Here is a 27,294-nt window from a genome sequence, read left to right as displayed (position 1 = left end):
TTTAGAGCAACAACACTGGCTGTGAGAGGACTTGTGAATGCTATTTATCTGATTAATAGATGGGGCTGGATGTTCTTTTTGCTCCATAATCTGCATAGTGTTTTGATCCAAGAACTAAGTAGTGTGCAAGAGATAGGAATAGAGTACATGGTCAGGAGTTAGAGCAAAGGGCAGAGTAGAGCAAGGGAAGAGTTAGCAACAGCGAGGCAGGAACGACCTTTTCTTCACAGCCCTTTTGGATGGCTGGATTTGGATGTGCTTTCCTTCCTGTCTGTTATTAAGGGCATTATATAAAGGGCAGACGTGGGCGTAGCTTCCTGCTTTAGGGTCTGGGTTGCCTACGTGCATCTTCATGCACCCAAACTTCCAAGCAGATATTTAGGCAGGAGCGTGAGGCTGTTCAGGTGCCGTCACTGCACTGATCACCACAAAAGCTTTAAACTGCAAAATTCCATCAACTGCTTGAATGTGTGTGAAATGGTGTACACTTTACAGAGCTCACCTTCAGTTCGTCCACTCCCAAAATGTGTTTGCATAAGTTCCTATTTCTCTTATGAGTAACTTCAGTAAAGGAGGCTGACCGTGTGACAGATACTGCTGTTCTACCTGAGTTACATCAAGGATGAATAAATGTTGTAGTACATCTCATGGTACAAGTTTTATCAGTGTGGGGACATCCTTGTGTATCTATCTCAAACAGCCCCGGGGTAAATGCAATACATGACCAAACAGCCTATTGCTACAGGGCTCCTAATGGTGCCCTGCTTTTGATATCCCATCCTCTCCTTTCACAGATCATTTAGTTTGTTTTTATGTGTTCCCTGAGGGCAATTTTAAATCTTCAGCTTCATTTGCTATATTAGACGTTTGGAAGAGGGCTTTTGTTGTTGTTTTAAATAAAACTTTGCTGCCATGTGAGTACAGAGCCCATGTTCAAGGTGGAACATCTAATAGTCCTAATTATGTTCTGTTCATTAAACTGCATTAACGGAGCCAGCTGTTCCAGGAGCTTTGTTTATATTACCTACTTGTCTAATTGGATCAGTAAGGGTGTTTGCATTGGCGTATGGATTCGGTACCACTCTGTGGTAAAAGGGAATGGAATCCTATTTTTCCTGTGAAAACATGCTACAGACTTTAAACGAAGGTAAAAAAAAAATCATGGAGTTTCCTTAGAAAGAGCTACCACCCTTTTTCAAAGCTGAATTTGCTAAATAGGACTTACTCCTTAGAAAAGTAGGGAGATTACTCAGCCCTCAGTGACCACAAGAGCAGTTGCTGTCAGTTTAAGCGGAAAACATTCTGTGGTGGTACAAAGTACTCAGAAAGCTCTAGGTTAAAAAGCAAACAAGCAAAGACAGACATGCATGCACGCAGACAGTCAGGTCCAACATATGACCCTGGTGCCGTCAGCCTCCCGCTAGTCTGGAGCCAAGCTAATGCTCGTTATCTCTTTCTCTCACCCTAGAATAACCCCAGCAATAAATTGGTGAACACCAACAGCACCGTCACAGCAACACATATCAAGAAGTTCACTTTTGTTTGCATGGCATTGTCCTTAACGGTAAGAAATGTTTGTTCAGCTCTCTGGCTTTCATCTCAACTAGAAAATTATCTCCTCTACCCAATGCTAAAAGCACTAGCAGTTCAAGAAAGGTGAGTTGTCTTTTCTTATGAAGGTCTGTTGCTTTTATCTGGAGGAAAGAGTGTGATCATAGTACTGGAGTACTAAGAAAATCAGCTATCATTAACTCAGGCAAGATATCTTATGGGCTAGAATTATTTTATTTAATTCTTCTCACTACTTTTCATTTCAAGTCAACCTCCATATGCAAAGAGATATCAGAGATCTGCGTTTCTTTTTTCTCTTTTTTAATGAACAAAACTTCTGGTAACCAGCGCGTCAGGAAAATGAAAAACCGCATTTGTCTAATGTGCAGTGGGATGGCAGCCGGTCCCTGAGCATCATTTACTGTGAATGGTGGGAAAGGCAGCACGTGTCGAAACTGCAGTAGCTGTTCCCTGCCGCCTCACATGGCACTCGTCTTCCATGCTGGGGGTACTTACATGCATGTTGGTGTTGTTCACTCTCAAAATGAACTAAAAAGGGCAATCTCAGAGACGGTGCTAACAGGGACGAAAGGATCTAAAGCCTTGTCTGTGCTGGGAAGCATTGCAAGGGGCTGACATTCAGGGATAACTTTTGCTGAGCCTGCAGCATTTCAAAACAACCAGCTTGCAGACATACATACAGTGCATCTTCCCCAAGAAAACTGTTTCTGCACAAGTCTTTTTAGCAACAGATGGGCAGTTGTGGAAGAAAACTCACGCAGGTGGTGGGGATCATAGCAAATAATGGAGCAGGTGACGGGAGTAAATGCAACTTCTATTTCTACATAGGATGGATTTTACATTAGCGCTTGGAGCTGGTCAAGCTACCCTCTTCCCACTTCCCTCTTCCCACTAGCAACCATACCTCTGTCCGTGACAGTCATTAGCAGATTTGTGATCCGTGCATGGAGTCCTAAGGAGTCCTGGGCTGGCTCCTGTCAGGGCACCGCCGGGCTGGGACGCGGGCCCACGGGTGGGCCTGGCTCAGTGGAGCCCATGGCCGGGCAGGGCAGGGCTGTGGGGAGCTGGAGACCGGCCCCGCTGCAGCGTTGCTGGGGCAGGGGCTGATGGCCCTGGGGGGCTGACGTGGGGTCCTGGGCCATGGGCAGGGTGGGGGGAGCCCCAAGGGCTGGGCAGGGACGGTCAGGGCTGGCGGTGCCCTCAGGGCCATGACAGCTCCTCTCCTCAGTACCTGCACTAGCAGGTGAAAAGCCAAGGGGAACAGAAAATAAGTTTCTCAAAGAAAAAGTCCTTCCTCACACTAGAAAAGTAAGAGGGAAATGCTGCAGTTGTTTTAGGATATGATGCTCAGAGTCCTAAAATTGAATCTGTTGATACCGCAGGCAGGTTTTCTCTTCATCCCCAGTGTTGTGTACCTTCCATGAGGTAGCTGGCTGCTTTCTAACTCTCTTCTCCCCGTGTTCACAAATTTACTGTTGAGTAACGGAGGGCTGACATAATTTCTCTCTCCCTTTCTTTTTAGTGTAGAGCCTTTTGACCGCGTCCACATGACCTATGCATGAAGGGAAACTAATTTATATCAAAGGAAACCTTACAGTACACGAGCCTGCAGTATTTGTAACCATCCGCACCCCCTTGTCCCAATCTGAGAAACTGGGATACGGTACTCTGTCTTATTTAACAGTTGAAAATGAAGCAACTCAATCCATCAGTAGCTGAATTAGCAGATTTCTTCTCTCTTTGGTTCCTATACTTTTTCCTAAACTGGCCACTATCAAAGACAGTATTGCATGAGCCAATGTGTTTATCTCTTCTGTCTATTCATTTCCTATATTTAAGATTGAACTCTTTTTTCATGTGGCTTAGAGACCAGCAGCGCTTGCTCTAACTTGGATTTCCTACAGCATGTGGGAAATTGGCTACTGAATTGGCCATTGTCTGGAGACTTTCTGTGGCTCTCACGTTGTCTGCCATCACGCACCTTGAGGGTTTCTCTTGTGTGCTGTGCCGAGCCAAGGTTACATTCTCTACAGCTGGAGCCTCCCTTGAAGTCTGTCAGTGTTGTTAGAGACCCACAAAGGGGAAAGCTTTCCTCTTTATAAATTGTTCTGAGAATACTATTTCAGTCTCAAAGGTTTCTCTGAACTGACTATTTTCTTAACCCTTCTGGGCATTTATCAGCTTACTCGAGTTCTGATAGATCATGAGCTTCTCACCTTACCATCACCATCCTCTGCAGAGTAATTTTTAATTACTACAATAGGCTTTTGTTTCGTAACTTTACAGGATTTTTTTTTCCAAAAGTTCTCCATAGTACTTTCTATGCAGAAGGGCAGTTCTTTCATAAGCTCATCATGAGAGATTTGTCTGCACTGAAATAGCAGAAACACTTTTGAGGTTCATAGCTTTTCCTGTCCTGTTTCTATTTTTGCCTACTAGTGACAGATTCTTAGGATTGCTTGTCAACAGACAGAGCAGAAAAATAGACACATGAGCTCTAAAGACTCAGTTTGGTTCGAGGGCCTGAGCCTGCAAATGCTTTAGCACACAAGCTCAGCAGACATCAGTATGACTCAAGTTATTATGTGCCACACGTTCTAAGGAACTGGACTTCAAATTTGCCTCTGTTGCAGTCAGGTCAGATGGCCACTGTAGCTGAGGTCCTATGGCCATCGGTGATTGCTGTGTTTTTCTGGAGGGGCTCTGTTGCAATGAATGGCTGCCAGACTAGTGGCATCACTGTTGGCAACATCTTGTTCTTCGGGATCAGACGGAAAGTGGGAAACAGGCTCCCAGGCTGACCAAGAGATCAAAACATAGAAATGCCATGCGAATCCATTCTTCAGTGGATGATCTATAGAAGGATTCCAGAAGATGGAAAGATAAAGGAATTCCATTAACCTGTGGAAAAAATAACAGTGAAACTTTTAGTATAAGCAGCAACCATGCAGGAAAGTACCCTCCCAGTGTAAAACTCTGGGAAACCTCCCAATCATTTAAGAGATGCTATTTCATAGAGTTGGAAGAAAAATAGCCTGCCTCCTTCCACAAACCAGTCATGCCTGCACAATACATACTGCAAACCTACTACTACAGCAGAAGCACTTTTTCACCCGTGCTGACAGTGGCAGTATTGGGTCAGAGTAAAAACAAAAAAGGCATAGTTCTGTTAAGAAACATAACTTTGTTTTTATTTTACATCTTCATGAGATGTGAAAGGCTGCACTTGAGCCTTCCCAGGCTGAGTGGGCAGCATGCAGATGTGTTCTGCTGAGTGTGATCATAAGTACCGTCTCATGGCTTTGAAGCATCAGGCTGGTATTAAAGCTGCTTCTTCAAAAAATGGGAATTAGTTGTCTTGCTTAGTGAAAAAATTGTAGACAAGCTGCAAGGCTGTAAATAGAAGTCATTAGACTCCAAATATGTAAGAGCGCTGATGTGATTAGTCATATTGATGTGGTTTTGGTTGTGAGTAAGCAGTGACTCCTTCCAACAGCCCTGTTTTCTGGTTATGTAGCTGAATGTAAAATTTATGTAGCAGAGGGGAGGGACTCAGCTGAAGAATTTTGCCCATACAATTAACGGATTGGTTCCGATTTTAGAAAATAAGGCATCCTTAATAATTTACTCTCAGCTTAAAGAGTGTGCATAATGTGCTTGCCATTATTTGTTACTTCATTGCCATTAGGCACTTCAGGAAAAAATGCTTCTTTCTATATATAAGTAGTGATACTGGTCCAAACGCCAGTCTTGCTGCCATTGCCAGATAAGGCTGTTGAAGAACTAAACATTTTGGTTCAATGCTAGACCTGTTTAGATGACCCTACAACTCAGCCCTGAGATCATTGCACAGCTGTAAACTAAGTGAAGGCTCCCGAGAAAGAAAACTGGTGCATTTGTAGCACATGTCACTTTGTTTGTGGGATGTGTCAGCCTCAGTACAGTGCAGTAATCCCGAAATAATTTATCCGGGTGCTAAATTACTGCTTACCTCCATTGCCGCAAAGGTTTGCTCCGTCAGGGGAGAGCATTCCCTCGCTCATGAGCTGTGTGTAGAGGGGCAGGCTGTGCGAGGAGTGAGCTACTCAAGGGAACCCTGCCTCGCCCAGCAGGCGTACCAGCAAATGGGCTGCGCTTCAGCAAGGGTTTTTCTTAAAGTAAGTGTCTCTGAGCTCGGACACTACAGTGCGGAATTCAGGGGCTTTCCAAGGCAGCCTGTAGGGCATAGCTACTGCCAAATTTCCTTCCTCTTTCTTTCTTTTTTTTTTTTTTTTTAATTCTATGTCGATTTCCCAGTTGAGCTCTTCCTTAAGTCTTCTGTGATGACATGGAAGGTGCAGTCACTTAAGATCCTTTTCCCTGGCTAATGTTAGCTGCTGGCAGCCACGTGATTAGCGTTTGGTCATCTGCCTCTGAGCTGCAAGGCTTTCCAGGCTGATTTTGTGTTAGTTAGTGCCTGCTCTATGAAAGTGATGAGCAGGGGGCTCCTTTGGGAGGGCACGAGCTCCTTTGCTGCCGCTGCTGCTGCCCGCTCCAGGCGGCGGTCACAGCCGGGCCCCCACGCACACGTCTCTGTGCAAACCCTGCGCAAGTCGGTCAGGTTGCATGCCTTGAGTTGAAAGCAGGCCATCGATTGTGCAAGCAGCAGTAGGGAAAGTGGGACGTTTAACTCTCTGAGGGGACTGGGAGGGGTGGCATTGGTTCATGTCTCGGAGTGGGCTTGGAAGGCAAGTGATGTCTTCCTTAACAAGAGCTGCGAGCACCCTCGTTTCAAGTCGCGGCCATTGGGGTAAAAGCATGGCCAGCTCTGTGTGGCTGGAGCAAGATCACTGCATGAGGAGCATACACGATGGTGATCAGAGAAAGCAGTTTCTGAGAGACCACCATGAAAGCTCCCTAGCCCACCATCACTGAAAGTGACCCAGAATAGTTGGTACTTACTTGTTTGTTTATACCAGGGAAGGAGCAGTCAGTTCTTACAGCAGTAGTTAGTGAACTACGCTATTCAGTTCTGCTTCCCCTTCAGGCAGCCTCAGCTGCGACAGGCCACGGTGCTTTAGGGATACATTTCCAAACACCAGCTCCTGTTAGCTGCGTGGTTCCTGTTAACTAAAGTGTCAGCAAGACCTGTGGCCAGTTGTATCTTCATATTCTTGAGTGCTCTATGTATTACAACAGGTTTTCCCTTACCAATAAGACAGGCTCACGGTGCCACGGGTGACATGCGGTGCGCACCACGCCACGTTCAGCCGTCTGTCACCAAGCTAACGTACAGCAGGAGACCTGCGCAGTACTCCTCCCTTTTAACATGTTCTATTAGAAAGAGCTCAAAGCTCTTTCCAGCTCTCAGTATAATAGCACCAGTGCTATTATAGAAGGAATTTCGATGCTGCTTTGCTTTTTTTTTTAAATGCACATGTAGTTACGGACAAATGGGGAAAGTAGCAGTTTTCACGAGTAAACAGCCTGATTAAGGGGAGAAGCTAATTGTGTAGAATGCTATCTTCTATTTAATGAGGGGACACCGCTTAAGCAAAATCCATATGTTCAAGTTTGCCCTGTGATTTTTCGTTCCTTTCTATTCCAAAAGGAGACTGAAAGATAGAGTGGAGGGAAAGCTTTCACATTTACACTTGTATGTGTGTGTGTGGTTTATGCAAGGCTTACAAATTTCAGATTTACTTGTTACAAACCACAGACAAACTAGTAAAAACTGTAAATCCTTTTTTTTTTTTTAAAAAAAGAAAAACATTGCCATGAAGTTTCAACTAAAGTGAAGGCTCAGGCACTTAAGCTGAACAAATTGATATGCATCCGTTGTGTTGTGGTAACCAAATTCAAATTCCAAGTAGCCTGCATTAGCTTTAAATCTCAGTGAAAGCTTAAGTTTAATGTACCTAGGAGCAAGTAGCTGGTCAGTTTACTGGCTTATATGTTTGGGCCTGAGAGTTGAATATGTGTTTGTCAATACATGTCAAAATGTCACCTGCTTTACAGTCAGGTTTGTCCATAACTGGGGAGTCTAATGATAGCTTTTAAATGTTTCTAATACTTACAATATTATAATATTACTTTCTATATGATACATTAGGACATTTTTATATTCTATGATAAAATTTTTTTGTAACTAGAACGTAATATTTAGATTAATATCTGACATATTCTTTTGACAGGGGAAAAAACACATATTGGTTTCGAAGGGCTCCTGCTGATGAGCATCTGTAGTTTAAGGAGTTACTATTGGCAACTGTCTGTTTCTTTCATTTGGTGGAGGTTACCAGCCCCTTAGGAAGAGCAGCACGCAGGCATTGTGTCAGCCCTCCAGTGCTTACATCTTCTAGCACAGCAGCATAAGCTGCTATCAGTTGGCAGTTATATTCATCTTATCTATTAACGTATAGTGTATGTAATTATAAATATGTATCCGATAAGTATATAATCATATGCAGAGTGTAGTTATATATAATTATAAGTGGGGGTTTTTATATTCTAACGATCAGAAGTTTTAAGCTGCAGTATTTAACATGTTCACCTATTTCCCCCCAACCATGGACAGACAAGCGCAACAGACTGCTGGGGTCTGTAGGCTCTTTAACTGATTTTGCAAGATTCAATAGAACGATCCCATCACAGTCTTAAAACAGCAGAGAGAGCTCCAGAGTCACAGGGTTTCTTTTGCTGGGTCCCTGTGATGGGATAATTCAGTTTCAGCCTGAAGAGGGGAGGAGGAAAGTCTCTGTCCCATTTGATGACAGTTTACTGCAAGGCATCCCATCATTTGCCTGATCTCCAGTCATCATCTGCTTGGTTATCTTCTATAATTAATCATGAAGCACCTAGGGGATAAGAAGAAAACCCTAATCAAGAGCAAGGAAGCCAGTGGGGCAGGGAAAATTCCCTATATGAAAGAATTAAAGTACAGAATACAGGACTCGGCAGTTGCTGCTTTCTACTTATTTCTTAATTCTGTAAGAGCTAGAGCCAGTCACTGTGGGAGAGAAGCAGCTGTGTTTCATTCAGGCTGAGAAGCCTCGTCTGTTTAAAAGGCAACTCCAGATGCCCAAGCTTTTGCGCTCTGCTTTGGATTTGGTTATGCCAAACTATGAACTGCCAAGTGGCTACCATCTGCCGACTCTCCTGTCCTGTTGATCAGCAAGGCTTCACCAGCCAGTGAAGTGTAGGCACTGGCAGATAAAATTGGAGCCCACATAAGTGAAGACAGAATATTCATACCAACTCAGTATATTATTGAAATAGCACTGGTTTATTGGCGTATTCCCACTCTGATGGTATGCATCTTCCAAACATTTTTTACTCAATAGTTGTTTAATTTCCAGTTGAACTTAGCAAATCTTATTATTTCCGAGCCATCAGTCCTGCAGCTGATTTTTCCCATGAGGGTCACCAAAGACTATCTAGTTTTCAGTAGTCCTGTTTGATCTCAAATTTTCAATCTCTAATTTTAATAAATATGCCATTTTATATCACTTTCTGCATTTACCTCTAAGTTCATTTTCCACATGACAAAGCATCCTGAGTAAAGCTCTTATGTACATAAGATACTGATGTATTTGATGTTTTCAGCTACGCTGTCCTGCTAAACAATGAGACATAAAGCAATTGTTGGTAAAGGACAGAAGCTAAAGAATACTTTGCATCTCCGCAGCAAGACTAGCGGCTGTCCTACTAGGCATCCTTAGCTCGCATTCAGGGTAACATGAATTAGGCTTGCGTATTGAGAAATGCCAAGGAGCATGTTCCTGTTTCACTGGTGAAGCCTTGTTTCACTGGTGAAGCCTTGTGAAGGCAGAAGAGGAGAGGCCATAGCGTGATATAACTGCACGGCAGTTCCACGCCGTAGGCGTCTCTTGCTGCACGTCAGCTGGTTGGCTTCTGGAGTCCCACGCAGGCTGACATTTAGCCACTGTGAATGCACTTAATGAGTTGCGATACCTACGAAAGTATGGTGCACTTTGTTTCCATCTTTGGAGACCAAACACCAGAAGAGTCTTGTTTCAAGGCTGAGAGGCAGTAAGTTGCATTCAGGACCTGACAGGAGATCAGCTTTAGTTTTTAGGTGCCTCAGGCAGCTTCACTGTAGCCAGACGGTGGTGCAAAGAAGTATTTTAAAATAGAATTTGCCACAAGCAGTATATGTGAACATACTTTCACAAAAATGTAGTTAATTTTTTCCCCTTTCCTAAAGAAAATAAGGTCAGTTGCCACTACTACTGTGAAATCAGTATTAGACTGCCAGCTACCAAGAAAATACAGGAATACTGGAATTTATGCCCTCACCTTCATGCATTTTAGCAAACAGAGTGAGAAGTTTTCCGTGTACACACCTGATTAAGTTTGATAAAGATCAACCTAGATTAGAGCAAAGTGATTTGCAAAATCTGGCCAATGCAAGAGACGTATCAGGGCTTTTACTCCATTATTCCTCCTTCACTCTCACTTAAAAGACCTTCATCCAAGGATCTGCTGCCTCAGCCCCGTGGTTTCAAGTGATTCAGAAGCTGAAAAGGGGAAAAAGAAAAAGCAAGGGATACTGTTTTTATTTCCTTGTGACTGATGCCACAGATCTTCTCTGTGTATTGAGAGACGGTTGCTACCTGAGAAAATCACCCGGTTATTACAACTCTTACAGCTTTGATAGCTATATACATTCCAGGCTTCTAATGCTGGTTCTTAGTTCACAAGCTGAAGAAAGCATTTTCAGAACAAAGTGGTGATTTCTGAGGTCCTTAATTTAGGTGTTTCTCTCTGTGCTTTACGCCTAACCTGTTTGCAATGCTGAAACCTTCCCACTTGCCCATCTCAGCTCTCATATAGATGACTGATAGCAGATATTCAGAAGATGGCTCACCAGGGCCAAGCTGGGAATGGGAATGGGGGTGGGATGAGGCGGGGTGAAATATGAGAGTATTTAATGCTAAAGAGAGAGCCAAAGATGTAGTCTTTGTGCAGTGACGGTGCAGAAGAGCCCAGCAGCTGAACAAGTGGTTACAAATGGACTGAAGTTAACAAAGCCACATTTTTTCATGAATTTGTGACTCATGATCGAGGGAATAGCATCAGGGTCTGGAAAGGAGAAGCCGTACTTTAACTTCCTTAGCCTTTCACATACTCTACATCTTTCCTGCAAAAGGGAAATGCAATATGACACCCAGTTATAAACTTCATTAATCTCTTTTATCTTGAGGATTCAGCTACTGTAGCATTTCTGCCCTACTAGAGGAAACAGCTAAGCCACACCATGGAAAACAGGATTCATCGTGATGATTTCTTTCATGTAAACAATGAAATCTGTGAGTTTATCAGTGTTCATGTGCTCAAGCTATTAACATTGCACAGGCTAAGTTACTCTGTAGAAATTACAAATTTGAATTCTGGATCAAAAAGGTAATATGACTTCTGATGGCAATAATGCTTTTCATTTTTTGAGGTGCTAGTGTTTTAACAGACATGGCCAGGGACATGAGCTAGAGTTTTGCAGCGTTGTAGTTCCAGCACATCAGTTACCAGCCACTGTATTAGAATTTGTAATTGGAAGATTACTTAAGAGCCAACTTTCTTAAAGTGGTTTGTGTTACCACATTAACTAGGGCAAGCCTTTGTTGTTTTCTAAAGCTGACCAAGGTTATATGATTTTTGTGTGTGTGTTTGTTTGTTTTTGAAGTAAGTTAAGTCTAACTATAGAACTTTAGAGTTTGAATAATAATTGAATTTTTTCAATGCATCACACAGTATCAAGTTGTAGATTAATACTGCCTATCCTCATTCCCCTTCCACCAAATTTAAAGCAATCGCACTTTATAGTACATTGTCCAGTTCATCCAGATTAAAGCAGTAGTTCATCCTCCCCTGTCCAACGTCATGCTTACAGCTCTCCTCAACAGGAGATTTTCCTTGAATATCTCCTTTTCTGCTTGTGAGAATAAGTAATTCCCCCTGTGTGGTACTGAAGAGCTTCAGACTCAGAGTAGGCACTGCTGCGTATTCCTCCATTCCTGGTATTTGTTGCTTGCTTTCAGGAATACCTTTTTATAACAAAGAAGAGCTTAGGCATGGGTAGCAGTTGGCTTTAAGAAACAATACAAACTGCATTTTCTTCAGAACCAAAGTACTATATAGCATTATTTAGCTTTCCATGTAGTTTTTCCTCCCAAATTTAAAGATGAATGAAGGGAAACGTGCATAAGAACCATGTTTTGCTGACACCGTATGTACCTGTGACAGTCAGTGTTTAAGCCATTGCAGAGGCCACTGGATTTGTGTTCAAGGTTCATTCATTTTTTCCTATCTTTTATTGGCTGTCATTACTTTACATCTCTGCATTGCTTTATTACCGAAGGTTACAACTGGGCTTTATTAGAGTCATGGGATAATAGGACTGAGAGGCAGTAAAATCCACAGGAAGAAATGACATGGCAAGAAACCGGTCCCTCTGAGAGGGCACAACCCTAGCTGCCAACGGTGCCAGTATCTGGGATTCCCTGGGTGACCGAGTTCAGTGTCATTATCTGTCATGAGTATACAATGAAAGGAAATTTAAAAAGAGGGACAGATTTCCCCCACACTCCCCAATCTTATTTCATCGATGGCTTCATTACAGCCTCATTGTATCAAGGAGATTTCACAAGTCCTATCTAGGATATTCACATTTTAAAAAAATAGCATTAACTTTTCAGACTAAATCCACATTCTTTATACTTTACTGTCATACATTATATGGATGCCAAGGACAGCTTTTAGAATAATACCACCCATCCAGTGGACGAGTTTGTTTTCACTGCTTTGATTTTGCCTGTCTCTGAACTCTCGGATTGTTGTTTTATCTTCAGGCTGCTGGCACAAAAATGACAATTGGAAAATGACATATTGGCAATCACTTGAGAAGCTTTTTACCTTTTCAAGGTCAGGTTTGGTTCTCACTTCAGTAAAAATTATTTCAGACATGAGTGGAAGTATTCCTGCCTGTTCAGGAAGATGCTGGACCACCAGAGGCTGACTTTATAAAATCCTCACGAGGGCCTTGTCCCATCCGTGGTACTGCACTGAGCCTTTGTGCCGGAACAAAGGATTTCTGTTTGCTCCAGTGAGGTGGAGAATGATATCTCCTTCATGGCTGTTCAGGTTTCACACAAAGGGTCTATTCTGCATGATTGGCTAGAGCAAGCAGAAGAGGAAGGGTCAAAAATTGTCACTGCGGCGTGTTTCTGCTCAAACTCCGTCATCGCGATAGGAAGCAGCAAGGGCTGTGGAAAACGCAGGACAGAAGAAAATGGCTAAGTTGTGAAGTCGATAGTTTTCACAGAGAGCCTAGGAATCTGCCAGCTTTGGTTTATTAAAGCTTTTTTAAAGGGAGGCTGTACTCAGTAAAATATCCTGCTTTCTGTAAAAAATAAAGCAGCATAATTCAGTGGGGAGATATAATGACTATCTTAAACAATTTAGTGACACAACCCCGCCTGGAAAGTACCACCTAAGTATTTTCAGCAGCAGTTGGTGAGAAAGCAGATGTGGCATCATGTTAACGCTATCAAAGAGTGCAGCTGCTGGACCTAGCTTTATTTCTGAAGAATGTCGTGCTCCATCACTCTGAACTATAAGGAAAGCTGGGGGAGGCGTGGGGACACTTAGATCTGTAGAAATCAATTATTTCAGGAGAAGAGGTGAAGTTGGAGAGTTTTCCCGCAGGCAGGCTCTGGTTTCTTTTGCTCCCCCTGCTGCTTGACAAATTTTATGATGGCTGTTTTCAGCTTTACACCACCCTTCGCAGAACACAAAGTTCAGAGAAATCTATACTGACGCGTGCGCCTGAGGGATAATTGCTATAAGAGAATGTCCTTGTGATTCAAGTCATCAGCATTATGATAAACTGCTTTCAAATACGACCGTGGCCTGACATTTTTACTGCACCCAGATCAAGGGCTTTTTGCTTCATAGGATCACAGGATTGTTCAGGTTGGAGAGGCCTCAGGAGTTCATCAGATCCAGCCTCTGGCTCAGAGCAGGGTCAGCTGTGAGGTCAGGGCAGGTTCCCTGGGGCTTTGGCCAGTCTGGTCTTGAAAACCTTACATTTCCCACACAAGAAAAGGACACACTTTCTAACTGCTTCAGAATTACAGGACGTGTGAGCACATCATCATGATATCCCAACAGAGCGTCAGACTGTAGGAACCTTCAACACCTCCATTTGGGCTGATCGAAAAAATTTTTTTTGTCTTAAAAGCTGTATATCAAAAACTCCTCAAAACTACCAGAACTGCATTTCATCACAGAAGAACCTTTAGCAGGTTAACAGCACCCTTCCCCATGGTAAAATCTGTTATCCCCATCTCATTGCAGGCTGGTATATGTCTAACCCATTTTTAAAAACATCCATTTCGGATTCCATAGCTTCTTTCTGAGGAACATAGAGCCATATCGTGTCTTTGTCATCAGGCAGCGTTTCTTCTAACTGGAGACTGCACTGAAGTCTAGAAATGCTGTACTGTTGTTCATAGCTCACTGGAATACTCTTTTGTGTCTTATATTTATCAATGGATGTCCCAAAAGACAGGCAGCTTTCTGCAAGTGCCTAAAAGCAAATCAGTCTAGCACCCTGCAGATTACTATACACATGACAATAGCCTTCGTTAGCATAATGTATTATAATGCATTATGTAGTGGGTCTCTGAGGTTTAGTAATCCCTGTCAACAACCAGAATAAATGGAAATAGCTTCCAAGAGATGCAGAGCCTATGAAAAGACTGTTCGTTTTCAAGAACTACTAGCATTCAAACTCACACACGCAGCATCTGAAACAAAATCTACATGAACAGTCTTTCGTCACAATCGTTTGTGAAAGTCAAACGCATGAGGTGTGCTGAAGAAAAGGGATTAAAGAGAGCTGGACTGAGCGCTACCAGTTTGATACTTTCCCTGCTGAAACAAAGACTTGGTGCATTCTCTCAGGCTTGTTGACAGCTGAAGTTTTTGATGTCTAACCTCTTAATGTGCCTAGACGCTGAATTTGCTAGCTGGGAATAGCAAGGTTCCCCATGAAAGTAAGCACACTTACTTACAGAGTGTCTAAGCCACAAGTGAGAGGGTTTTTTTGACTTTTTTTAATGCACAACTGGATTGGGGGGGGGGGGGAAATCACTAATATTAGATATTTCATATGCACAACATAATGCTGCATGGGATGAAGGTGCGCTACAGTTACTGAACACCTGAAGCCGTAACTGCCAGCAGCTCAGACCATGCAGCAGGGGAAGGGCATCTCTTACTCTGCACTTGCCCTGCTCTTTGTGCCCTTGCCTTACGCAACCCCCAGTGACCTTCAGCAGGGTACTAATCTAGCTGGAGCTTTGACCTGATCTAATACAGCTGTACTGATTTTCTTATGCTGCTGTAAATTACTGACATATTTGATAAAGTCTTCCAAATTTTACTACTGTAGATCAGTTAAAGACATGTTACCCGATAGCACAACCCTTCAGATCAGTTCAGATGATTAAAACTTTCAGAAATACTGAGGCTACTGTTTTTTATAAAGAGATAACACCACCATAATAAATACTACTGTCTTTACTCAGGCCTGCATATTCTCTGTAGTGTTCCACTCTCATGTTTATATCTTCTTTTTTTTTTTCCCTGTGTTTTTAAAATGTTCATCACTGCTCAGTTGAAGTTCTGTTTAAATGATCAAAGGCTTTAACAAAACTATCCTTTAATATCATGCTGCGCTCATACCATAAGATAACAGAAAATCAAGTCAATTCTCTTGCTAGAATTCCACAAGCAAAATCCTTACTCCCAAAGCATTCAAATGCTTCAGCCTCAGGAGAGTTGCCAAGTACAGTATTCATTATGGCATGTAGCCATTGCAGCCAACTGCAATTGCAACCTGAAGCTGCAATGCCATTATGCATGTGTGTTGCTCGCCTATGCTGAAGCGTTTACTGTTTCATCTCCACCTTTTGATTAGATTAAATGAAGGTATAACTGTAACCCTACCCAAGCCTATTTATTCTATTTTTAACCTTGCAGACGCATGCAGAAGGACGTAAGAGGGAGGGGGGAAATAGTGTTTAACTAAAGGAAAGATAGGAGACATACTAAGACATATTATAGGTAAATCTATTTCCTTAAGTCTTTCCTGATTTGAGCCCCCAGAAGTTACCACTGCTTATCCAGTAGATCCCACCTCTAGTTGTGTGTGCCATACTCTCTGTTTCACTGGATGACTTGCATCATTTCATCTGTTACCATCTTCTCCGGTCTCTTTTCTGATCAGTCTTCACCCTTTACCAAGGTAATCACAAACATCATACAGACCACTCAGCATCACAAAAAGCTAAAACTTCATCCTATTTTCAATATACCCCATCTGTAAAAAAATCAGTAGCTGAAATACCTTCCCTCCTTTGCATCTTTAGCGTTACTGTTTTCCGGAAGTAGAGCCTGGTTTTTTTCCCACTACATTTCGAATTTGTCTTTGAAATAATATGGAAACTTCCCAAGTTGCAAGTGCTCTAGAAGTTCATTTGCAAAGGGCTTGCATGATGCAAAGCATTAATTTATTTTCCTGAGGCTTTGTCCCCTGCAGGCAACGAGAATATTATCTGCTCATAAGACGACAGAGAGGAATCTCTTTGCAAAATGAAACTAGATATCAATATTGCAACCGAAAGATGGAAGCATGCTGAGACAGAAATAGCAGGTCCTTCTGCTGCCATGCCTTACCTCCTCAAACTGCTTATTCTTGAGCTTAGCAGTCACTACTGTCTTTACCCACCAGCTGCTATATAAGTGCTCTTTTGAAGCCATTTATCAGCACTGACTCTGCTGATCAGGGGAGTGGGGAAGGCTGCAGTTTGTAACAGCTGAGGAGGAATGACTGCATACCACCTGGGTATAAGTCATTACCTCTGATTTGCAAACTGACCTTCCTCCCATAGGAGCTGGATGGAGATTGAGTCTGTTCTTATTAAGGCCAGAAACAAACTTTAACTTCAAAGAGAACAGGATTGAGAGCAATGCTTTTGGTCACTTATTTGCTTGCCTGCCTAACCATGTTAGAATATTCTTTCAAACAGCTGTTGAAGAAGGAGAGACTGCTCTATTTGCCTTTTGCTAGCAGTGGGCAGACTCTGCTGTTAGTATAAATGTATGGAATCTTGCAGCAGCAGTAACTGTACTGCTCAGTAGCGTGCTAATGGCATTGTGCACTACAAGCGGTGTAAAGGTCTTTGCTTCCATGAAAACAGCAAATTATAATTGAAGAGTGGATATCTTTGCATCTTATTTTGTTTATTGGACTTTAGAGAACGATTTGACAAAATATTCCCTGTACGGTTGCCTTACAGGTCATTTGCAGTAAGAGTACAAATCACTGCAGTCTGCCTAATGGTGTCTGCAACAATCAAAGGATTTGCTCCTGTCACTGTACAGTTACTTTTTAATAACTGGATTCTCAACCACACAACCTTCTCTGCTCTAGATTGTCCCCCCTGCTTCAGTTGTACCCTGTACAAGTAGTTTGGCAGGGAGAGAGAAGTGCTGGCTAAAGCAGAAAAAAACTCCATGCTCAGTTTATTTGTCTTCTGCTCTTACCTTCCTGCACTTAGTATTCTCTATATAGGTGATGGAGATACACTGCATGACAGCATAAAATTAGTCAAGTAAAACATTCAGTTGTGAAAAATAAATAGTGGTTCCTACCCTAAGAAGTGGAGAAGAAAACTGAAGATGAGCCTTTTTGCAGGAAGTTGAAATGTTTTGTTCACCGCACAGGCTGTCAGAACGCGAGACCTCCCACAGGCCACTTGGTCACGGACCTTGGGAAACTTCTATGGTCTGGATACTCGTAGGCTAAGCAGAAAGGACACTCTCTGGCACACAACCAAAGAACGAGAGTGAAATCCCAGCTGTCTTGGAGGTGGTAGGACTTCAAAGATGAGCTTTAAAGGCCATCTGAACATGTAGGGATGTTACGACTGGATAATAAGAGAAGAGCAAGACACTATGATGCTAGCTTGTAGGCTAAATTACAAGAGAGCGGTTATAGAGTCTTACAGAGCCATCAGATTGTCCAGCCAGTGTGCATAATTTACCTGGTACACTGGTTTGTAACCTGACAGAGGAGTGCCAGAGCATTTAAAGTCCCAAGTTTTGCCCCATTCAGTCTGCTGAACAGATGTCTCCTTAACATCTGCTTTACTGTGAGAATAACAGGAAGAAATCACTTTTTAAATCACAAAACCAAGTTAAGTGACAAAGTAGTTATACTTGAAAGGATGTCTGGTATCCCTTCTTACAGGAAAAGTCCTGTAAGGGCTGTCAGCCCTCTTCTTTGGTGAGTGCCTTGAGCTGAAGCTGGACCTGCCAGCTGCCAAGAGCCCCCTCAGCCCAGGCTGAAGCCCTGCCTCAGGACTGGCCAAAAAATCATGTATGACTGCTGTACCATGTCTTGCGGGTTTTTTATGGAAGTTTTCCTTTCATGTATGGACTAAACAGCACACTCTTAACACAGCAAGACTTGGCGGATTTGTGGCCTGAGGGCACCGTGTCTGCAGGAGCATGCTGAAGACCTTTGCCTTGGTATCAGGCATATTACATACCAACAGTACTAGTAGCAGCACGTTTAAACCCCTCATCTTAGATTTAGGTTAGATCTGTGGGTTTTAGAGTACTTCAGATCTTTAGTTATTAGAACATTTGATAATCTGTAGGAATATGGGTGTCTTAACCAGAGCCAGTACTGTAAAAATCAAGTTTCTTACTGGTTTTGTAACAATTAGGCCATTCAAGTGCAACCATTTTTAGGCACCATAAAAATTCTTTCCATAGGCGTCAGTCTTGGTATGTGAGGAACATGAAAAGTAAGAATTGCTTCTGAAGTTAACATGCTTCTTTTACTTGTCTACTCTGTGTATTTGCATGCAAGCTGAGTATAAATATACTATCTGTACACTAGAGTTTTACTGCATGTAAATATTTTAAAACATCTTTAAATTGTTGCAAAACAGTGCTTTGAATAAGTTTCTCAAAGTAAAGGAAAGTAATTCTGACTGTGTGTATGAACTTTGCTTGTGATTGTTTCTTTTCCAATATTTTTGATTGATTGATTTGAGAGAAGTGAGAATCTGTTTTCCACTCTTTACTGAGAACAAAAAAATTGGTCATGCCTTTTGGAGCTTTCAGCATCCTCAACTTAAGTCAAAGACAAGAACTGTTGGTGGTTGGGCTGGGTCTCTGAAGAGCCTTTTAAAACCTTCCCTCCAATTTCTTCTTGATTACAGTCAGACTGAACCATCACATTTGAATTGTTAGAATCCAAGCCCAGCAAACAAATAATTCTGTTAGGTTTGCATGCATGTGTGGTATTTTTTTATGACTGCTTCATAAACTGTTGAGTCAGGACTATCGCTTAACGTGTAAGTTTTGTTACTGTCTTTGTGTGCAAAGAGGCAGAAACATAGGAGAAGGGTTAAATAAAGTGATTAAAGTTAATCATAAAATATGCCTGCCTTAGTGATGATTGAAACCTTAATCGTTGCATGCTACACATCCCTGAACACTGTAGAAAAGCAAACATATTTTTATTACTTTGTATGCATCTTCTTCCTTCATTTAATACCAAAAATACCCATCAGTAGAGAAAACGAATGTTTTAGACCAGGACGGCCTATCTTTTGTTGTGCTTCCCTTCTGAAATACAAACATTTCTTAATTTTGTTCTTCCTAGCTCTGTTTTGTGATGTTTTGGACGCCAAACGTGTCAGAGAAGATTTTAGTTGACATAATTGGAGTAGACTTCGCTTTTGCAGAGCTGTGTGTCGTTCCTTTGCGCATCTTCTCCTTCTTTCCCGTTCCAGGTAAAAAACAAGAAAACAAAAACTCTGTAACCTCAAAACCAAACCAGCTTTGAGGTATGGTCATAGAGTCTGGCATGGCTGTGCATACAAGAGTGGCTAAATGCATGCCTAGCATAAGTAACATGTTTTTTATTGAAGTTGGTGTAGACCAAGATTGTTTACATCAGTAGTCAAGATACAAATGTTGCAGTAAGAGCAGTCTGTCATTAGGCAGATTTCTGACTGTCAAAACTCTGAATTCTGTCTGTTGTAGCTGACCAAGAACACACACGTGAATGGCAGTAGCAATACACGCATGCCACGACTGAAATTAACAGTTTGTTTGGAATAGCGTCTAGGACCAGCTCCACAGTAACATCACCTCCATTAGTCTCCCCTTCTGCTGCCAGACTCAATGGCACTTTCAGATACCATCACAGCATAAACAATATAGAATAAAAGTTAATGCCCGTATGCAAGAGAGAGGCAAGCTTGACAGCAGTAATCAAAATGTTTCCCCTCAAAAAATTTCTAACTTCTGTAATCAAATGCTACATCATGTAGTGCTTTCTGCTTATCTGACAAGACAGTTTTGTAATAAAGGTAAACTCCAAATATAAGAATAGGTACATGTAGATATCATTTTTTGTGACTAGCTGTTACACCATGTACCACACAGGACGTAGAGGGAAAATTTTCCTTGGTATGATTTCTGTGTGGGGAAGGGATATTCTTTTAATGAAGAAAACAGAATGGACCATCTAATAAATTGGTTGTAAGAGAATATCTCTAAGGAAGACTTGGTGTCTATAACTGATGCTTTGTTTTTTTCAAAAATCGGTGTATTAAAGCAATTTGGACACAAGATCTACTTCATTTCCAGTGGGGCTTCCCAGCGTGCAAAGTTACCAGAAACAAGTTTCACCATGGTTATTTCTGAACAGTGCTCTCTGCATGAAAAAGCTTCGTATGAGATGACTGATTTATTTTTACTACTCTCGCCTCCCTTTCTTCCCATCCCCTCCCCTTCCCCTGTTTATGAACAGTGACGGTCAGAGCGCACTTGACTGGTTGGCTGATGACTCTAAAGAAGACATTTGTGTTGGCACCCAGCTCAGTGCTGCGGATTATCGTCCTCATCACCAGTCTCATTGTGCTGCCTTACTTGGGGTAAATCATTCTCCTCTCCACAGAGCTGATGGGTTTGCTTTCCTCTTCATTCCTGTTTCCTGTTACTTAATAGCTGAATATGGGTAGCTCAGAACATTTTCCCCAAATACTAACCATAATATAAAGCCTAAATAGTGCCAATATCTGGAAAAGAAACATTTACATGCAGTCTGTAGGCAGGCATGACAGTGATGCCCCTTTTGAACAAGTAGGCAAATGTCAGAGAGGCAAACATGTATCCTATGGGGAATTTATTGCCATTCTATTAAATGCACTAATGGAAAGCTAACGGAAGAATATCTTTTTTATAAGTTAAATAATCTGTTCTACAGCACTCTGTACAAGACTTTAAATTCTTAGTCCATAATTTGATTCAGAATGTATTTCTTTTAACCAGCGAAGCCATAAAACCCCCCAAAAAGTCCTTTAAAATACCAGTTATTCTTTTTGCCAGTGTATTATGTCTTTGAAAGAAGTATTTCTAACAACGGATTGATTCTGTATGCCAGTGAGAAATATAATTATGAATCACGCATTCTCACACAACCATGACTGCTTTCTTTTTATGCCTCCCACAGAGTTCACGGAGCCACTCTTGGCGTAGGATCCCTTCTAGCTGGTTTTGTAGGAGAATCCACCATGGTTGCAATAGCAGCCTGTTACGTCTATCGGAAACAGGTAAGAATTAGGCTTTATGGGATCTGGTGAAAGCAGTAGATGAATATAGTGGATTTTAGTTCAGATTAAGAGTACACTTTTGAAATGTAACTCCCCAGCATCCCCACTTAATGAATTTGGTTTGCTTCCCCATGCGGTCTCAAGAGCATGCAACCTGGGAATTCTTTGGGTTGAAATAAAACCAAAAGGTGCCCTCCAGCTGCTAGTGGGTGTTCAGGCCATGGAACCAGGCCATGGGACATGCTGGTGTGAAGTAAACCTCTTGCTCCTCAAAACATGTGTATCATGGATATCATGTCCTTACCACCACCTGTTTTGCACTATAGATCTGCTACTACAGTACAACATAGCTTCTTTGTGTAGACATAGGAACCAATCATCCAAGCTTATTATAGGTATATGTATATGTATTTGTATTTGTATTTGTATATTTTTATTTCTTTTTAAAACCAGCTCTGCTGAAAATGGACAAGAAGTACAGTTGCTTATTTTTTTTTGCCATCTAAAGAAGTGGCTTAAAACAAGATATACTCCTGCAGCAGTAGAGGATAAGAGCTTACAAACACTTAAACAGGCGAGGATTTCTCATAGGCATACTTTTACATATTTCACATACTACAGTCCTGCATGTATGGAGTAGTAGTGCTACATGGATTTCAAAGAATATTGCACTAAATGAAGTCAAACACAGGATAAAATATTGGCTGGGTGACTGGGTACATCAGCACCTGCGAGTTGTGTCCTTCCAGTTCAAGGCACTGTGCGGGCACCAGGTCAGCTCCAAGCAGAAATTGCATGGTGTGTACATCATTCCATGGTGCAGAAGGACTCTGTGGATGGGAGCAGAAAATATAATCTGTGCCTTTACTTTTTTTTTTTTTAATTAGACTTCTTACTAAAGGCCAAGCAAAGATGCCCACTGCTTCTATTTTTAGCAAAAAAATAGGGAAGATGGAATATCTGAAAGCCTTATGTTGGAACAAACTAAAACCGGCTTTGATACGTATTGATATTGCAGGCCATGGCAGTAGACGAAAGTGTACAAGGTTCATAAGAAAACAGAAGACCTTGATCTCTGTCATGATTAGTCTGTCATGTTTTTCTTGAGCACCAAAGAGTAAAACCTGTAGACACTGAAATGGCTGTTCTTGGCCTGTGGTTTCACAACGTGTATCTGTTTGGACTAACCTCCTCATCGCTCCTTTGTTACAGGAGTAGCTCGTGGAGCGTTTCTGGTCAGGGACGCGGTGCTTAATTTTTTGCAGTGATTAGTGCAGGTGGTAGTAATAATAACTGTGCCAACCTAATGTATTCTCTTATCAGAATTAGTATGTAGCTGACAGCATCGTCTCAACAGCCAGTGCGACAGTGGCAGAGCCAACCGGTAGCTGTATACACCAACTTCTTTTCACCTACAGTGGTAATAAGTGGGCGGCATTTGAGAGCTGCAAATCAAGTGTTGTGTAGACACCTCTGAAATTTTGAAACTCTGATATGCCCAACTCAGCTGAATCAATAATACCTGTGGGGGATTTTTTGTCAGCGGTACAAGTGTTTTCTGTAAAACTAGTCAGCCTGCTGAGAAATGGATAATAAGGAACAGATGCTTCAACTTGTTTTGTAGCAGGGTTGAATGCTTCTTAGCTTTACTAATCCAGGACATCCTGGATGAATCATAGGACTCTGGAATGCCCTCCTGCTCCTGCTGGCCAAAAATACTCTAATGTTACTTGGCCTTGATGGGGTGGGGGCTCACAGTGGATCAGCAATATCAAGAAAAGCCAGAATGCTCACATCTTGTAAAATTCCTGAAGTTTGACATTTCAGAAATTAGGTTGCCACCTCTGTCTCCCTCCCTAGAGCAGTTTATCTTCTCTCATATTGTGTTTGCTTTGCTTATTTTTTTTAATAAAAAGTCTGTGATATAAAAGATTCCAGATGCTCTCTTCCCTCCAGTCGTGCTGAAGCCTGATTTGGATGTTGTTTAGCATAAGAAATGCCTCTATTATTGCATTTGTGTTAGAAAGGAGAAAGCTGAGCCCCCGGAAGGTTATGGAAACCTTCTAAGTTAAGACAACTTACTAGTGGCAAGCCATGAATATGACACAAATATTCGAGCTCTTAATAACATTCTAAAAAAAAAAAATTATTTGCACCTCACTTCTCCCAGTGCCAAAAGTTTGTAGGACTGTGTTCACGCACAACTTACTGATAGGTTTCCAAATGCTTGTTTCAATCTAGAAGAAGAAGCGGAATGAGAATGAAGCAGCTGCAGAAGGTGAAGACTCTGCAATGACCGACATGCCTCACACAGAGGAAATGACAGACATCGTAGAAATGAGAGAAGAGAATGAATAATAAATGGGATGCAATTGTTCTCTGCAGGGACGATTGGAGTGACACTTCAGCATCTTGTCGTCTCTCATACTTTTTTGTTTGTTCATTTTTATTTTTGTAATAAAGAGGCCTTGATTTAAAAGGTTTCAGATAAATTCTCTAGCATACTGAGTATGCTCTCACTGATGAGGGACCTAAAAAGAGGTCTTTGCTTTTTTTTTTTTTTTCCAATTGAATTTGTTTTCTCACTCCATGCAAACATAAAAGATACAATTGCATCACTGTAGTCTTCCTTACTTATGCATCCACCTTCTCTGGACAATCTGCATTTGTCAACCAAAGCCCTGCTCTCTGTGCGCGCGTGTGTGTGCGTGCGTGCGCTTGCACGCTCGCACGCGCACACGCACGTGTGCCACTGGCTCAGTGCTACTGCCATAATCCTACTCCCTCCCCTCTTTCCTTTTCCTTCCTTTTCTTTATGAGAAATGTTAAGGAAAAGAAGTTTGGAATACAGAGCTTTATTTTACTTGCTTGAAAATTACTTTGCTACATAAACTAATATTCTATGGTGAACTATATCTTTTTGTTTGGCCTCATCACTAGAGCTTATACTGCACAGGGTACAAAACAGGGAGGAACGTGTAAGTCTCCACATAGAGAGCGGAGAAAAACAGGTTCCTCTCTCCTGTTAAAAGTGTGTGGATGTGTATATACACACACAGGTACATAAATGGAGACATATATATATAGTTATATATATATATGCATATGATAAAATATACATGGGACAAGAACTCTATTTAGCTTTCATTCCATCAGAAAGACAGTAATCTTTTGAAACACATAAACATTTAATTCAGAATTTTCTTGACCCGTTAAGCCCCACCTTACATATAATTTTCTTTAGAAAAAAAAACACATGCACTTTCCTCTTGTGAAGAGGGTGATGGCAACTGATAGACTTTGACTGTATTTGAATAAAAAAAAATAAATATTGACAAGCTTTACCAAAGTTCTTGTCCACTGATTTAACTTTAATTTTTAAAGGTTGATTTGCTCTATATACTTATTTCTGGTGCCTATATATTAAAAAAAAAAATCGGATAACGTATGCAGGATACCATGGTATATCACATCACTACACATAGCTCCATGAAATTTTTTATATAGAGATATACACATACTCACACACACGTGTGTATATGTATATGTACTTATATACACACACACACACACATATATGTATGTTTTGCTATAATATATTTACCTATGCAGTAGATCAAAATCTGTATGGTGAAGCTCAAGTACTGATGGTCCTCCAAGTCGTTAATTAGGGACCTTGATCATATGTTAGCGCTCAAGGCGAGAGCTGGGTGGAAGCGGGGAGCTGCTCACATCAGTCAGCAAGCGCTGTACTTGGAGAAGGCGGCAGGCGCTGTGTGGTTGCGGTTGAAGTGGGCCTTAAATAACAGAGCGTGAGGTCGGGTGGGCAACTTGTATCGGGTGGAAATGAAGCCTATATAAGAGGTGACCAAACCAGAGAGGGTTTGGATGCCACCGATGACGGCCGCAGCAGCGGCTTGTATTTCCGTGCTCTTCGGTGTTTGGCTGCGGGGCAGCGTTCGTAACCGGTTTGTAGTAGCTTGGGGTCTTTCAGGTTTGATCATGCCAGAGTCTGGAAACCATTATCCTCCATGCTATATCCACAAATCAGCTAATTTAAACCTTATTTAGTAAAAGTATATTTTTCTAAGTTGTGGAAATGATTATTTAATTGTGGACAAATTCCGTTTCTAGGTTTATTTGCCAGGTAGTCCCAGCACTCAGAGAACTGATCAAAACTAAACATTACTTTAAATGTTATATCAATATATGTGTATGTAGACATACACATGTGTATAAGTATATATATATTGTATATTATGTACATTTATTTTAAGCTACAACACATTTCCTATTTTTCCAAGTTCAGCTAAAAATGTCTCTAAAAAACTACAGAGTTGGCTAGTAACAGGTTATGGCCATCATGAAAGGCATTGTATCAATGAACTTTACATTTTATTGTAAACATTTGTACCGATTTGTTACATGTACAAATGCAATAAGAAAAAAAATGTACAAATTATTGTGTTGAATGACAGATTTGCAAAATCATTTCATAGTTAATGAGCAGTGGCACTAGGAGGGTAACACTAAATCTAGTAATTACACGTTTTCTATGCCACCACAAGGTTGTTCTCCTTTCTGACAGTAGTTTGAAAAAAAAGATTAAAAAGAAAAAACCCTCAGACAAATGAACTTTGTGCAGTATGTAGACTGTACGCATTCATGAATACAGGCTCTCAAACAGTCATATGTATATAACGTGTGTATATAGACTGTTACAGATCACGGTGGCCATTTGAGGTCTTCTCTATTCATACAGTTTTGGTTTCTCCAGTACATTTGTATCCAGGTCCGCAAGATGCAGTTTTTCAGGAACTGTAGAGATAAAGCAAGAAAATATTTTTGTGTAATATTTCTTTTGGTACATAACTAAAATTCAAATGGCAGTATTTTTGAAGAATTTTGAGCGTTACCGATGTAGGCTTCAAGGTAATAATTGCACCAAAAAGCAAAAAATTGAAAACAAATTAAATGAAACACTGAAACTTTTGCTTTAGATAGAAGATGAACAAATACCAAAAACTGAATTATTGGCCATATAGAACTAAGCTAATGGTATTGTAAAAGATAAATTCTCAGTTGTGTGGGTAATACTTAATAGTCCTTTACTTTGCGAGACACCGAACGAGCGCAGGAGCGGTGGGATCTGGGCAGGAACTCAAGCAGTGACATAAGGACGCATGCATCGCATCTCTGCCCTCTTCCTGCGGGTCGCCTATTTCTTTACATGGGTCTACTGGGTTAACAAAAGGCGCTGACGTTTCTGCAGCGAGTGAGCCCAAAGCAGCCCCTCGGGCCGGCCCGGGCGCTCGCTGCGGGGGCGGGCAGGGGGCTCAGCGGGAAGGCGCGTGCCCCAGGAGCGCCCTGTCCCCGGCAGCCTCTGGTCCTGCTTCTGGGTAACGACGTCAGGAGCTGCAGCGACCACCTGAGACCTCGCTGCCCCCGCTCCCGGCTGGCGGCAAATTCAGCCAGGCTGGTGAAGCAGCCAGTCCGGTGGGTTACAGGCTGGGACCGGGCAGCTGTCCTCCTCGGCTGAAGCCCCAGTCAGAGCATTACTGGTCCCAGTGTCTCTGGTAGGCAGGTGCTGGTGGACGTCGTGTCCTGCACCTCTTCCTTCCCAAAAGGACTTTCCTGAGTTCTAGTAAAATGACTTAGCTGTCTCTTTTGTGTTACTGCTTACGAAATTGCTGTCTATCTCTCCGATCAATATTTTCCAAGAGAAATTTGTAGGATTCTGCTTTGGAGAGCCAGAGTGCAGTCAGCTCAGTGAATTCACGTGGAGGTTTGGCCCTTGCAGACTTTCTTGAGAATTACTGAATTATACAATCGAAGTTACAATAAAAAGAGGAACAAAGTTGATTTGCATCCTACATCTTAAATTTCAGACCATGAGAGAAGAGCTCACACAGCGGGAAATAAGAGCAGAACACCAATAAGCTGTGGATTAATGTTCCTCGGCTTTTAATACGTACATAAAATTGTGTTAACTTGTCTTGAGTTTTCCTTTTGCAGACTTAAC

General features: G+C 41.8%; 1 protein-coding gene across 3 annotated transcripts in view; it reads left to right on the top strand.

Annotated features, from left to right (window-relative positions):
* ANKH (ANKH inorganic pyrophosphate transport regulator) overlaps nt 1-26,238 on the top strand; it is a 102,769-nt gene extending 76,531 nt beyond the window's left edge. For all 3 annotated transcript variants that reach the window (XM_082328676.1, XM_082328674.1, XM_082328675.1), the window contains 5 exons: nt 1,469-1,564; nt 19,316-19,445; nt 20,471-20,594; nt 21,173-21,272; nt 23,514-26,238. In XM_082328676.1, coding sequence (XP_082184802.1) covers nt 1,469-1,564; nt 19,316-19,445; nt 20,471-20,594; nt 21,173-21,272; nt 23,514-23,630 — 567 coding nt within the window. In that variant the 3' untranslated portion in view covers nt 23,631-26,238. The remainder of the gene's footprint in view (nt 1-1,468; nt 1,565-19,315; nt 19,446-20,470; nt 20,595-21,172; nt 21,273-23,513) is intronic.
* Nucleotides 26,239-27,294: the final 1,056 nt, after the last annotated feature.

This window comes from Platalea leucorodia, assembly GCF_965183815.1.
Source record: "Platalea leucorodia genome assembly, chromosome: 1".
NCBI lineage: Eukaryota > Metazoa > Chordata > Aves > Pelecaniformes > Threskiornithidae > Platalea > Platalea leucorodia.
Note: the sequence above shows the minus strand (reverse complement) of the source record. Positions and strands in the feature narration are given on the sequence as shown.